Source organism: Oreochromis aureus, linkage group 13, assembly GCF_013358895.1.
Source record: "Oreochromis aureus strain Israel breed Guangdong linkage group 13, ZZ_aureus, whole genome shotgun sequence".
Taxonomy (NCBI): domain Eukaryota; kingdom Metazoa; phylum Chordata; class Actinopteri; order Cichliformes; family Cichlidae; genus Oreochromis; species Oreochromis aureus.
This window is the reverse complement of record NC_052954.1, coordinates 10,822,657-10,836,969: the sequence shown is the minus strand read 5'-3', so window position 1 is coordinate 10,836,969 and position 14,313 is coordinate 10,822,657. Positions and strand designations below refer to the sequence as shown.

Sequence of the window (14,313 nt, the reverse complement as noted above, 5' to 3'; positions counted from 1 at the left end):
CTAGCGCCACTTAGCACCTGAAACGTTCTTTGACATCTTTGGAATGGAGATCCAGGAGTTTGACAGGCTTCCCCTGTGGAAACGCAACGACATGAAAAAGAAGGCCAAGCTCTTCTAGCACTCAGAGCCGCATGCATTTTCTGTACATTCAGATAGCACACAGCAGCTGTAATCTAGATGTAGGTTTTGGTTTATTTCCTTTTCTTCTATATATTTTTTTTGTTCTTTCTTTTTTTTAAATTTGTTTGTTTTAACCTGACATAATCACGGAAGCCATGAACTGGACTCTTTGCTCTGATGCTTCCTGAGACTATGTACTGAAAGACTTGTCCTGTTAGACTTGCACTGTCAACAATGAACGGGAATCTCTTCCGCGTTCAAAAATGACAAAGAATGAGACTGGACGATGAACAGGGTCATGTTCTTTGGTTTGAATGCGCTTGTTTTACTTCTTGCTTTGCTTCGAGTGGAACCGCTTTCCTTTTCTTTCTTGCTCGTTTCTTCCTACTATTTCTCTCGCTGTTGATTCCTGTGGAACTTTGTAAGTACAGTAGAACCTCATGGCGCTCATTACAAAATGTCCATGCTCGTAGCTTGAACATGTGTTAGCTTTCCCTCGCTTGGGCTGAAAAGGTTTTAGTCCAAAGTTTGCAAGAATTGGCTCAGTGAGTCTTTGAATTAAAAAAAAAAGTCACTGGGAAAGCAGTCAGCTTACCCAACAGCTGTTTTACTGCATCTACATGGAAATGCATCATCCAAGCACACACATATCACTAGTCTCCTTCCCATGGCTACGCACTGAACATCCGTTTGACCCTGACAAAAAATGTCTCTCTTCTCAGGCTCTCATAAACATGGCCAGACACTCTCCCTTTACATGGATTGGAAGTACAAATCATATTATATTTTAATGCCATATCAAAAGCAAAGTAAGTGACAAATAGCTAAAACCCCTAATGTGTTTGAAAGTACTGTTTTATATAAAAAAAGAAAAGAAGAAAAAACCCCACACTGCCATTTGTTGTATTGAATTCTAAGCCAATAAAGCTTTAAATCACCATGAAACATAATGATCCTCTGCTAAACCAAAGGTACCCACCGCCTCTTTTCTGTTTGTTTTTCTTTGTTTGCATTTCACCAATAAACACACGAGCTCAGTGATGTAACGCAGGTTAAGAAGTCATTTTTGGACTGAGTCGCTTTTAATCAGATGGTGGCGTCCACTGACCTAAACGAGCACTGATTAGCTAAGTCTCTGTTGGATTACACAAGCTTTGACTTTGACTGCTTTACTGGAGGGGTTTATATATTATTATGGGTTATGCACTGAACAGATATACACTCACTGGACACTTTATTAAGTACACCTTACTAGTACTGGGTTTGACCCTCTTTTGCCTTCAACAAGCTGCTGGAAACATTCATCAGAGATTTTGGTCCATATTGGCATGACAGCATCGCACAGTTGCTGCAGATTTGTGGGCTGCACATCCATGATGTGAATCTGCCATTCCATCACATCCTAAAGATGCTCCATTGAAGTGAGATCTGTTGACTGTGGAGGCTATATGAGTACAGCACACTCATTGTTATGTTTAATAAACCAGATTTAGATAATCTGAGCTTTCTGACATGGTCTGTTATCCTGCTACAAGCAGCCATCAGAAGATGTGTACACTGTGGTCGTAAAGGAACAGTAAAGCAAAAATACTCAGGTAGGCTGTGGAGTTTAAACAATACTCAGCTGGTACTAAGGGGCTCAGAGTATGCCAAGAAAATATTGCTCACACACCAGTAAACATTCACCAGCCTGAATCACTGAAAAAAACCCCAGGATGGATTCATGCTTTTATGTTGTTTATACCAAATTCTGACATTAAATCCAAATGTCACAGCAGAAACTGACACTCATCAGACCAGAAATCATTTTTCTGTGTGAACTGTAGCCTCTTTTTCCTGTTCTTAACTGACAGGAGGGGCACTCAGTGTGGTCTTCTGCTGCTGTGATCCGCAATTTGATTCTGCAAAATTTGGTTATAACAAGTATTTGTGTGCATGTCAGCTTGAAGCAGTCTGAACATTCGTCTCTGACATCAACAAGGCATTTTTACCCAGAGAAGTGCTTCTCACTGAAGAATTTCTCCTTTTTGGACCGTTCTCTGTAAATCCTAGAGATGGTTGCATGGGGAAATGCAGTAGACGAGCAGTTTGTCAAATACTCAGCCAAGCTTGTCTGGCATGTCATGTTCAAAAACTCACATAAAACATGTTTCTTCCTCATTCTGATGCTGTTTGAACTTCAGCAGGTCGTCTTGACCATGTATACATGCCTAAATCCACCAAGTTACTGCCATGTGACCGGTTGATCAGATATTTGCGTTAACGTCCAGCTGAGCAGGTGAACCCAACAAAGTGGCTGGTGAATGTATTGTATACATTTCAGAATACCACATGGTGAGAAATGGAATCCATCAAAGTATAAAAACCTATTTATCAATTGTTTCCTTTCTGGGTTTCCATCATGTCATATTGCACTTATATATAGCTTATCATGACTGACTTCTTCTCGGAGGCCTGTATGTTCACATTTAAGGTGAGAAGTTTTCCATTTCACCACAGTCGAATCACTCTTCTGCTGTCAACCCGTCATCATTCAGCACAGTAACCAAACATCAACTACACCGTTCTTCAGGAAACACTTGTGCACAGCACGGGACAATTTGTAGTTACAAATATTGTAAACAAATCAAACAAACGTCAAAATGTGTTTTTTTTAAATGGCATTACACACATCTTTGAATAAATAGTTTATAACAAGAAGAATTTCAGTCAAACAGTATAACTCTTAAGTATTAATGCATCCCTTGTGCAGCGCATACATTTGAAAACTTCAGTGTGGCCTCATTCAGTCAGAGAGGGAAATTATTGTGGGATAAAAATGAAGGATTGCAGTGTCACATGCCACAGAGGAGATGTGTATTTTTTTGAGTGATATTTACATAAATTTACAAAAAATTGGCACGGCGAGGGATGGCTGAGCGCTGTAAGCAGAAATGAAGACCATTTTCCAACAGTCACAACAGTCCGAGTCCCTTTTGATTTTTGTTTTCTTTTACAGCACTAGATTAGTGACAAATCCTAAACGAAATATAACAGCCAACTCCACCAGGCTATATACAGTATGTGTACCTTACATTAAATAACAGCTAAGTACTCAGTTAACCAAAAGCTGTGCTCTTCTACAAAAGACAGTCATAATAAGTTAACAGTGTAAACATTAAGAGAATGAATGAGAACATAGCACACCCCCAGGAATTTCATCATAATCGGAGGTTTGGCAATTCTGGGTCTAGACCAGAGGAAGGCCAAATACAATCTGAAGGAGAGGTGAGAAACAAATGAATTAATCAAGTCTGACATGTTTATATATCAGATGTTCCTTTGAATTTAATGTGAGGTGGCAGCTTACAAACACTATATGGTGGGTTTCGAGGTCATGGGGCCTCCCAGTGACGACTGGGAGAAAACTGAAACAAGAAGCTACTATACAAATTTAACATACCTGAAATCATCCATGTAGGAGTGACAGAAATAAGCAGAAAGAAAAGAAAAAAGGAAAAGTAGTTCAATTCTTTAAACAAATAATGGTGCTAATAATGGTAACAATTACTTGGACCTTGCAGAGAACTTCATTTTCTCTAATTTATTCAAGAAAAAGAAGCAATGAACCCACTGTGTGAAGGTACAGTATGTGTGATGGCAAAACTATAACAAAGGTTTGCCAAAGCACATGATAAGCATAAAAGTAAGTCACCAGCATATTGTAAAAGTTCGTAATCCTAACCCTTTCATACAATGACTCATACTATAACAAGGCTATCAGGGCTGATAGAAGTATTTTCCTGTCGGTCATTGCTTTGTTGTCGTTACCATTGCATCATAATGAGCTTCTGCTTTTGCAGCTGCACTTCACTGCCAGATCCACTTTGTTAGCTTCAACTGAGGTTTGCTGAATATGTGTGAAACCCTCTCTATAGGAGACACTGGGAAAGCACCAAGAGTGTCTAAAGAAGCAGAGAGAAGCAGTCAAATATAGGCTGAAGAAACTCGCAGCACGACAGTCAGAAATCACAGTGAGTTTCGTTCACAGAACAGGGAGGTGAAATTCTTACTCGTGACTGGGCTACAATTAACTTCTAAATATTTATGCCTGACTCAGAGAAAGTCCTCAGTGATAAGGAAGAGTATCATTCGGAAATATCAAGAAATCCAAGCTGTCCTGGATGAGGACCTGAGGATTACCCTGTCCCACCTGGAGATGGAAGAGCGGGCTGCTGTCTCTGCCTTGGATGGGCTCATGGAGAGGAACTGTTCTCTGATCCAGGAGATAGAGCAGGACCTGGCTAGACTCACTTTGGCACTGGACCAAACGGACACAGAGCCTGATACAATGGTGAAAAAGTTGACAATGGCAAAGTCCAGTGGACCAGATATGACTGGAAATGTTATGTTTCCTGTCTTAACAAAAATATAAATCTGATCAAATAAAAATAATCTAGATTATTTTTCTGCTTTTTTCCCCAGTCCTTCTTTTCATACCCTGAACAGGAAGACATGGAAACAGCAGACAGGTAGGGAAGTTAATTATAATCTATTATAGAAATGAGCTTCATTATTGTACGTACCAACAGATGATATATATGTTTTTTACTTACTGTGTGCCTCCACTAGAGTGATTGATCTGCTAAACCAAACAGACCCAAGCAGTGTGAGTCTGGATGAAGCTAAAGCTGAGCAGATCATCAGCCTCACCAATAACATGCTCCTGCTCATCTGCTCCCAGACCCCGATGATCAAGAAACTCATCAAGAGCTGTCAGTTTACATATTTTTATATTATTTATAATTACAATCAAACATTCAGTTAAAAAATTGTTAAATTCGAAAATGTAAAATGTCTCCAGATTCCAGCGAGGTGTGCCTGGATCCGGAAACAGCCCACCCAAAGCTGATCATCTCTCCCCAAGGCGATAGTGCCACATATACGGACACCTGGCAGCAACTTCCTGACTTACCTGGACGCTTTGACACTACCCTCAATGTCATCAGTTTGCAGGGCTTCAGCTTTGGTCGCCATTACTGGGAAATCGATGTAACTGGGAAGACTTACTGGGAGCTCGGTGTCACCTACCCCAACATTCCTCGAAAGGGCACAACTGAGGACTGCTGGCTCGGCCGCGGGCCTGAGTCCTGGTGTGTGGAGTTTTTTGATGGCGAGTATACGGCCTGGCATGGAGGCGTTCCGCATCAGCTGCCTTTCACGAAGCGTTTCTGCCGGATTGGTGTTTTGTGTAGTTTTCCTGCAGGGCTGGTGATGTTTCTCGAGGCGGACAAAATGACACCCCTGTTTGCCTTCTGCACGGGAACCTTCTCAGACTGCCTCTACTTAGCTGTCTGCCCTGGTCATGATCACAATGGCAACAATGCAAAACCTATTGTTATCTGTAACCCTTCATCTGCCAACAGGGATCTCTGATTTACTTCACAGAAGAGCTGTTGAACGGTTACTTTCTAAGCTGCTACTCCACAATAAGGCAAAAATATTAAAGCTGTAACTAACGACTTTTTAAAATAAAGAGTTTATGAAGTTTGAAGCGACTCTGTGAGGTTGTGCAACACTCTGACAGTGTTAACGCTCAGGCTGTGTAATGCCTTCTGTGCTCTCAATAATATTTTAGTGTGATGCTGTTACAGTTGTTACAGTTAAGGCTGTGGGAATCATGCATGTCCATCACTTAGACTTTGAGACTTTCAAATTAAAACCAGGGTGTTACTAAAGCAAGAGCATCATTCTTTGTGAAAGTCTAAGAAAATATATCAGGTACTAATCTGTTTAGTAACTGTTGGGGTATCGCATGAGGTTTTGATGTAGCAGGGGAAAGTCCTCAGCATTACTAACACATTATAGATCAGCTGGATTTGGCAGCTATTTCAGTGAATTATGATTTTAGTAAAAGCTCACTGGTTTTTATCCTGATATGAACCTATGTGTGGATCCAAAGTCTACATTCAAACAAACAGTCAGTCCTAAGCAAACATGCTCTCTGCACCTCGGTGTGCTTGGCGGATTATCTTTTACTTCACTTAAAATGTTTTGATGTGAGGAATTTTTTCAGGCTGGCAGACACAGTTACTATTCTCCATTAGACTAAAAAAAAGAAGATTTTTTGCCCTCAATAAACATTAAGACAATTCTTAAAAAAAAAAAAAAATGCAGCTGAAATGTATACATTTTAAATGTTCATTTATTTAAACAATTAATAATTAAGAAAAATATGCTTGGTATAAACATGAATGTATACCAATCAAGTAAATTTATTTGACCACATTTCCTGAAATGTAATTTACACTGTACTTATGTAATCAAACTACATGGAAAACATTCATGCAGATATAGTTACTTAAAGTCAGCATTTGGGGGAAGATATTTTTTGACTGTAAATGTGTTTGTCACAAGCGATTGGTAAACTCAGCTGAATTTTTCCTATTATGCAGTACCATAAAGGTAACTAAGAGCTCAGTTATAATCAATACAACTGACGCAGCAACATGGATGGATGCCAGACAAAAAAAGAAAAAAAGAAAAAAAAAGGACAGAAAGAAAAGGCTAACTCAAAGGTTAGTGTACTTACCAAATGTTTGGAAAAGTGCGAGTGCTCCCCCAGTCAGCTCACTCTCATGTTACTCTCCTAGATGTCTTCTGGTCAACTGTCATCATGAACCTGAAGCTCCTCTTCCTTTGTCTCTTTTTAGCGGTGCTCTTCATACCTGCTGAAGTATGTATTAACTGAATTTAATAATCACATGCGTTGTATGTTATTTACATTGTGGCATTTACTGTCAAAAAACACAGTAGATCATGTTTCTGTTTAAGAAGGTTAATTGCTTTAGACACATATATAGCTAGATAGACAGATAGATATGAATATATAGCGTGATAGAGATAGTTATTTGGATGTGTACATGCGCTTATGTTATGCTGTCATCTGCAATTCCTTAAAAAATGTAGTTGAAAAATAAACACGACAAACATCAGGACTCTTCACATCCTGGAAGACAAGACAGACATCGGGACTCTTCACATCCTGAAAGACAAGACAGACATCGGGACTCTGCACATCCTGAAAGACAAGACAGACATCGGGACTCTGCACATCCTGAAAGACATGACAAACATCGGGACTCTGCACATCCTGAAAGACATGACAAACATCGGGACTCTGCACATCCTGAAAGACATGGGAAACATGAGAAAAAGAGACACAGAGGAAGGTTTAAAGATATAATTGAGGGTTAGTACTCCTTTATGTTACTTTTGTAACATATATAGAAAATTGATTGATTGATTGATTGATATACCTTTATTAGTCCCACAAGGGGAAATTTCATGTTAATGATTTAATAAAATGATTTGAAATGTTGTATTTAAAGAATTAAAACTCTAAATCTAAAGGAAAGTATTGTTCTAGATATCTTCTTTAAGATCGTGGATGAGGATGATGAGGATGATGAAAATGATCATTCAGACTGGCTTTATAAGATGATAGACCCAGACGGTAAGATATTAACAAACGTCTCATGCAAATCTGTGGCATGTTTTCTTCCAATGCTACAGAGGAAAGGTTTAATTTTGACATTACGGTGTGTTTTCATTTTTTATTTCTCAGGCCAGTGCATCCCAAATCCTTGCCTTAACAATGGTGTGTGTAAGAAGAAAGGCAGCAGAAAGTTCGAATGTGACTGTCCCAAACATTACAAGGGAAAAAAATGCGAGAGAGGTGTGAAGAAAAAATCCCTTCTCTCCATTCTTTTGTCAAATTGCATATATATACAAAGTGTAAAAAACCAAACTGAATTAATGTTATTAAAAATGTCCCAATGGTGTTATTCTCTAAGGTCCAAGAATTTGTAAAAGAGGTCATTGTGGGTATGGCGAATGTATACTGACTTCAACTCCTCCACACTATGAGTGCAAATGCAAGCGACCCTTTCAGCCTCCAGACTGCAAAACTAGTATGTTGATATATATATATATATATATATATATAAAAAGCCCAAATTCCTCTTTGGTGAGGATTTTAGCAGTTACTGAACAACAGCCTAATTTTTTTTATTGTTCTCCAAAGTTTCAGTTTGTAATCCTAATCCATGTAAAAATGGTGGCACATGCATCAGAGATGAAAATGACTTTGACTGCCACTGCCCCGAAGGGTTCGGAGGACGTTTCTGCAATGTTGGTAAATAATTCATTCTATTGTCTTTCTTCATATATAGTTATCATCATAATTTATTTACTCACTGAGTAATTTACATTTCTCAGGTCCAAACGACTGCTATGTGGACGATGGAGAGTCATATCGTGGCAATGTGAGCGAGACGGATGATGGTGATGAGTGCCTCTACTGGAACTCCCACTTCATCCTGGCATCAGGTGTTAATCCCTTCACCTCCTTTGAGGACAAAGACGGCCTCGGCCCTCACAACTTCTGCAGGTCAGAAGTAACTCCATTTATACAATCTGCAGAAAACACCTATAAGAGGTCTGTCTCAGTGACATGTTTTCTGATTCAGGAACCCTGACGGAGAGTCAAAGCCCTGGTGCTTTTTCAGAAGAGGCCTCAGGTTACTGTGGGACTACTGTGATGTGCCAAAATGTCCTAAATCGACGCGTGAGTTTTAAAGTGATGGGCAACATTTTGATCTTGAGTGTTGCCAGCAAAACATCCGTGCCATCTTCTTGGATTTGTGTTTTCAGATGAGCCGCCAACTAAGGTTGCTCCTACACAGCCTAAACCACCGCACCCAGAACCGACACAGCCTAAACCACCACAGCCAGAACCGACACAGCCTAAACCACCGCACCCAGAACCGACACAGCCTAAACCACCACAGCCAGAACCGACACAGCCAGAACCGACACAGCCTAAACCACCGCAGCCAGAACCTACTGGTAAGCTGCCAACACCTGCCATACCATCAACTGGGAAGCCAATCCACCCTTCTGCAACACCTCTCCCTCCGACTACCGGACCAAAACAGTTTGCCACCTGTGGCATACCTCAGCCAAAAAAGGCTCTTACCCGAATCTTTGGGGGTCTGAAAGTCAGTCCAGGAGCTATACCCTGGCAGGTTTCTGTGGAAGTGAGGCCAACGGGCTCCGCTCAGCCATTCAGACACGTCTGTGGAGGAATTCTCATTGCAAGTTGCTGGGTGCTGACAGCTGCACACTGCATGTAAGGCTACAAGGTTGAAGAACCCAATTAATGGAAGATTACAAGTAAGACAATGTAATATTGACTGAACCCTTTTGTTTTTTATTTGCACAGTGAACCAAACAAGGACATGCAGGTGCTGGCTGGAAGTCTCTCACTGAGTAAGCCAGACCCCGGAACTCAGACCATACCTGTCCAAAGGACTATTAGAAATCCAAACTACAGGGAGACTAGTGAAGCTGTTTACAATGATATAGGTGATACTTGTCTCAAATGTCTCTGTCATTTTTTTCAGATGTTCTTTCTTTGAGTTTGTGGTGACATTTATATCTCACACGTATTCCTAAAGGCTTGTTGAAGCTGAGTGGGACTCCTGGTTTTTGTGCCAATGAGACCCAGTTTGTGAAGACAGCCTGTCTACCAAACGCGCCACTGCCTGATGGGACGGAGTGCAAAATCTCTGGATGGGGTGCTACTGAGCAATGTATGTAAGGTTACAAAAAGGTTGCCATTTTTCATGTACATAATTTGGCTTATTTGATAAACACTTGACATTTTCTATTTTAAATGAAGCTTTAACTCTTTTCCAACATTTGATGGAACATTTTCCAGTGGTATCCATAGCTAGCTTTACAGGCAGAGATCACCTTCAGTAACTTTTGATGAACGTTCACTCATTTTGTTCTGGAAGTGGGCATGAAATATGAAAAAAAGAAACAAGGGTTACCCCCTAATATATTTCTGCATTATCTTTGCAGCTGATTATGGTTCCAGCCACCTGCTGGAGGCCAATGTCCTGCTGATCAACCAGGGAAAGTGCTCTGATCCTTCTGTCTATGGGAACATCCTGGACAATTCCATGTTCTGTGCTGGCTACCTGGAGGGAGGGGTGGATTCCTGCCAGGTTAGGACATTTGATGGTTTGATGCTGTTATAACAAGTATATTACTAACGCATCTACAGAAAGTTATTACATTAGTTCCAGTAGTAGCATATAGTCAGCTGTACAATTTTGTTTCAGGGGGACTCTGGAGGACCACTGACGTGTATGCAGAACAACGCTAATGTTGTTTATGGAGTGGTGAGTTGGGGAGACCAGTGTGGGAAGAAGAACAAGCCTGGGGTCTACACACGGGTCACTAATTTCGTGGACTGGATCAAGGCAAATACTGAAGGAGCAATTCCTTGAGCAACCTTTGTTTCTCATTAATATGCCCGCCAGATCTCCAACCACTACACACTGTACACTTTTCCTAAAATGTAATCAAATTATATGATTATTCAAACTATTCATAAATGTACTGGACATTAGCTGGAGTGTCTTATCAGTTACACGTAAAAGATGGAAAAACCTGAAATCCCCTGTTATAACATAAATGATGCATGAATGGAAAAAACCCAAAGGCTTGAATTGTCTTTTTAATTAAGCACAGTGTGTTTCAGTGGCTGTATATGTGTGGAATGCAAGAAAGAAACAAAGAATGGAAAAGAAAATCTCACAATATAAGTAGCTATACCATGTTTCCCCTGGAAAATGGGGCAAGTTGCATCACTGAACTGAAAATGTCCTAAAGTTGTGGCAGAATTATCACATGATGCAAATAAATGCTTCTTCTTTCTGATGTGCTGTGTTGTTCCTGTATGTCCTCACCAAGCCCTAGGGTGGCTGAACTTGCAGCAAAACCCTGTGATGGGTGCATAATGTTACTGTTTACAAAAAAAGAGAGAGTTATATTTTCTAATTGTGTTGAATGTGAACTTTCAGACTTCTTCTTCTTCTGCAGAAAGGTATTTATTTATTTACAATGAGCAAAAGCGTGATGCACAAAGAATTGTGTAAATCAGACTGTAAAGTGTCTTGATCTTTTCTAGACATATAGCATTACTGTTCGTGTTATTTGACCTCAGTGTATTGTTTGCTGCAGGGCAACAACTCTGTAGGCCATTGACATGTGAGACTAAAGGCATGCATGTCCTCCATGGTCTGATGAGCTGAGAGGACGGTTGCACAAAGAACAAACCAGCAGTTTACACACGGGTCATTTACTTTATGAACTGCATCAAGGCACACATGAGAGCTGCTAAGCTGCAGAAAGAGATCGACTTTGCCACAGAACAAATGCACTGTTTGAACCTGATACCACTTAATGAAATATTTAGCTTACATGTCAACTGCAGAAACGGCAGTGCTGCAATGATTACGTAACTTTAGTCTTGATATTATAAAGTCACGGTGCGGATATGTCTGCAGATGTGTCTTCTCATATATTATCATATAACCTAATTTTAGCAAGAAGTTAGAGGTAGGTATATTCGTTGAATGCCGTTGTAGCTTTACCAGAGTCAAAGCCAATCACGGAAACTTGGTGGTAGTCAATATTTTTGACAACCTAGATACGTTGGACATTTGCACAATGTAATTTCATGTGAGCACAAATGGAAAATTACACTTAAAATAATTATTTGATCAGTGACTCTGCATCCCACAGAGGCAGTTAAATGGTTCCTGTGAGTTCACTTTTCTCCTCACGTGTATGCCAATCCCAGGGGTCCTTTATCCAAAACAAGGTAAGAGGCTGTGTGTTGACTCCGTTCATATCAATGCATGGGTTAAAAATGGGATAGAGCGGTTCTGTCCACTGCACACAGAAGGAGTGAAGCAGCCTCATAGCGTCGGCATCATAGAATGACAGCTCCCCCTTCTGGAGGTTTGCAAGTATGCCTAGCTTTCTGACTCTCTTTCCAACTGACAGCTGCTTTTCCTGAGTATCGTGGCACGCCAGGTACTGTCCGTCTCCATAGTAGATGCACCAAGATGTGTTATTTACACCCAGACTGGAAGAACTCTGGCTTAAACTGGCTTTTTTATCGACTGACCCCGTGGTCACACCTATCATCCAGAAGGGCTTGTCTTGGACAATGACTTCCCAGTAGTGCTGGCCACCTGTAAAACTCTCCTGAGCAAGGACGCTATACTGTGAGTCATATGGCTGAGGGCTCTGTCCTTCACCGAAAGGTTGGCGCCTCCAGTAAACTTGTTTTCTGTCTTGGGATAACTCCAGCTTTGGATGAGCTGTTTTGAAGTCTAGAACAGGAGAACTTAAGTCTGCAAATATAAATATTTACTTAGTACACAGTTATAATGATAATGAGAGTTGGATTTAGAATGTCAAAGGAAAAAAGCTTTACTAACATGACCACATTCGTGGAAAATGTTGTGACAGAGCCACCGAGAGTTCATCCACCAGCCTCTCTACTGTTCTCAGCTTCTCAGGGTCACAGAGGTCTCTGTTTACTTCTCGGATTGGAGCAAAATCCAAGGGATCACTGCAAATAAAAATAAAAATCATAGCACAGGAAGGCTCAGTGAATAATGATTTGGAGCAGCGTAAAGCTTGGGCAATTTCAGGTTACAAACTGGACTCAGCAATATACTCACCAAAGATTCTGTGATGTGATTTGCTGTTTAAAAACAACAGGAAACATTTGAGCTATATTTGTGCTACACTTTTGGTCAAGGTAAGTGATCATGTAAACCTACCTGCAGGAACCGGAGATCATTGGTTTCCTGGAGAAGGGATTTGCTGGAGGCTCTGAATGCATCTATCTCTTTGATCTGAGCCTCTACGATGCTCCTCTGGGCCTCCAGCCACTCTGTCATGCATGTCTCCTCTGCGTCTATAATCTGCATCATCAGACGCTCATCGCCATTCAGCACGACGTGGATTCTGCTGTACTTGTCGGAGATTCTCTCTCTAAACTCTGCAGCAGAGGTCTATAAGATAAATGCATTGATAGACAAACAAGAATGGCTTCCGTCAATTAAAAAAGTTAAGCAATTTAAGAGTGTGACTTCTGTATTTGCTGTACCACTGTTTGTGTATACAGTGACTCCAGGTCTTTGATGGCATGTTCGGCTTCACTTCTCCTCTTTAGTAGTTGGTTCATTGTGGTCTCAAGCATACTCTAGAGACAGAAATACAACATGCCTCTGGTAAAACAAACAAGCAAACCAAAAAACGCCAACCAAACAAACAAAAAATAAAAAAACAACAGGAGAGAAAATAGATAAATATTCCTCACAAGTAATGAAAAGAGATTATAACAATCACCTTAAAGTCTGCTTTGGCTTCGTGCAGTTGAGAGGCTTTGTGATGTTTGTGCGTGCCAACCAGGACACACAAACAGCACACAGGTACCTTTTCCTCCATACAGAAGAGCTTAAGCTCATCGCGGTGCTCCCTGCACTTCAGAGACAGTGGATCACTGGTCACCTCCACCACTGTGTGCTCCCTTAGAGCAGACCTCTGTTGGTGGAGCAGGGCGTGAGCCTGGCACAGCGAAGCATCGCAAGTCAGGCAGGTTCTTATGGCTACTGATGGCATCTCTATGCACTGGTCACAGCAGATAGCTGATGATGATTTAGTTTCACTAGTTGAAGCTGCTGCTTGCTGCTCTGCTGCTGACAGCGTCTTAGTGGTGAAGTCCTTTACTTTGGTCTGAAGGTCTGCATTTACCTTCAGAGTGAGGTCAGAGGGGAGAAATATCTGACACTCTGGGCAGAAGAAAGGCCCCTCATCAGACAGATCGGTTTCCCAGACAGCCTGTATACAGGTGAGGCAGAAGTCATGTCCGCACTGCAGCGTCACAGGATCAATGAAGAAATCCTGGCACACAGGACACTTCAAAGTTTCCTCCATGGTCCCCATAGCTCTGTGTACAGCTGTTGTGGTGGCTCATTGTGCACTGTGCTTCTGACTGTCCTGCTCATTAATGTTTCACAGGTCTGTCCTGGCATGCACACACGCCACTCACGTGCCTTTAGTGTCACATTACTGAAGACTGTTTGTTTTGTTTTTTTGCTTCACTAGCAGGTTCAAATGGTTGGCACACAAATTAATGGCACAGTTTCAAAGAAATTGATTAATTTACAAGTCAACAGTCCAAAATGCAGGGTCATCTAATAAAAAAATGACAGGAATCAATTTGGAATGGAATCAATTTAGTGTGAAATTTCTTTCGTTTGAGCACAGGTGTGTGAT

At 40.9% G+C, this 14,313-nt stretch overlaps 4 protein-coding genes across 16 annotated transcripts in view; 3 read left to right on the top strand and 1 right to left on the bottom strand.

The window, feature by feature from the left end:
• Window positions 1-1,085, top strand: part of ablim1a (actin binding LIM protein 1a) — a 42,335-nt gene extending 41,250 nt beyond the window's left edge. For all 12 annotated transcript variants that reach the window (XM_039621718.1, XM_031737607.2, XM_039621719.1 and 9 more), the window contains one exon: window positions 5-1,085. In XM_039621718.1, the coding sequence (XP_039477652.1) occupies window positions 5-118 (114 nt within the window). In that variant the 3' untranslated portion in view covers window positions 119-1,085. The remainder of the gene's footprint in view (window positions 1-4) is intronic.
• Window positions 1,086-1,232: 147 nt separating this feature from the next.
• On the top strand, window positions 1,233-5,603 carry LOC116318518 (zinc-binding protein A33-like). Its single transcript, XM_039621725.1, has 5 exons — window positions 1,233-4,133; window positions 4,220-4,453; window positions 4,585-4,631; window positions 4,732-4,874; window positions 4,964-5,603. The coding sequence occupies exons 2-5, from the start codon at window positions 4,319-4,321 to the stop codon at window positions 5,533-5,535; spliced, it is 897 nt and encodes a 298-aa protein (XP_039477659.1). The 5' UTR covers window positions 1,233-4,133; window positions 4,220-4,318; the 3' UTR covers window positions 5,536-5,603.
• Window positions 5,604-6,682: 1,079 nt separating this feature from the next.
• habp2 (hyaluronan binding protein 2) lies at window positions 6,683-10,893 on the top strand. The gene is made up of 13 exons (XM_031737595.2): window positions 6,683-6,835; window positions 7,069-7,351; window positions 7,529-7,615; window positions 7,727-7,837; window positions 7,956-8,072; window positions 8,186-8,296; window positions 8,380-8,551; window positions 8,631-8,728; window positions 8,815-9,292; window positions 9,386-9,528; window positions 9,621-9,755; window positions 10,030-10,175; window positions 10,293-10,893. The coding sequence occupies exons 1-13, from the start codon at window positions 6,695-6,697 to the stop codon at window positions 10,458-10,460; spliced, it is 2,190 nt and encodes a 729-aa protein (XP_031593455.2). The 5' UTR covers window positions 6,683-6,694; the 3' UTR covers window positions 10,461-10,893.
• Window positions 10,894-11,011: 118 nt separating this feature from the next.
• Window positions 11,012-14,283, bottom strand: LOC120443313 (E3 ubiquitin-protein ligase TRIM39-like). 2 transcript variants are annotated; one of them, XM_039621659.1, is made up of 6 exons: window positions 13,384-14,283; window positions 13,142-13,237; window positions 12,813-13,046; window positions 12,711-12,733; window positions 12,465-12,598; window positions 11,012-12,377 (listed from the first exon to the last, which is right to left on the bottom strand). In XM_039621659.1, exons 1-6 carry the CDS (start codon window positions 13,978-13,980, stop codon window positions 11,767-11,769), a joined length of 1,695 nt encoding a protein of 564 aa, XP_039477593.1. In that variant the 5' UTR covers window positions 13,981-14,283; the 3' UTR covers window positions 11,012-11,766. The 2 variants fall into 2 exon arrangements, with proteins under 2 accessions (XP_039477593.1, XP_039477594.1); XM_039621660.1 differs by having other exon boundaries at window positions 11,012-12,356; window positions 13,384-14,250.
• Window positions 14,284-14,313: the final 30 nt, after the last annotated feature.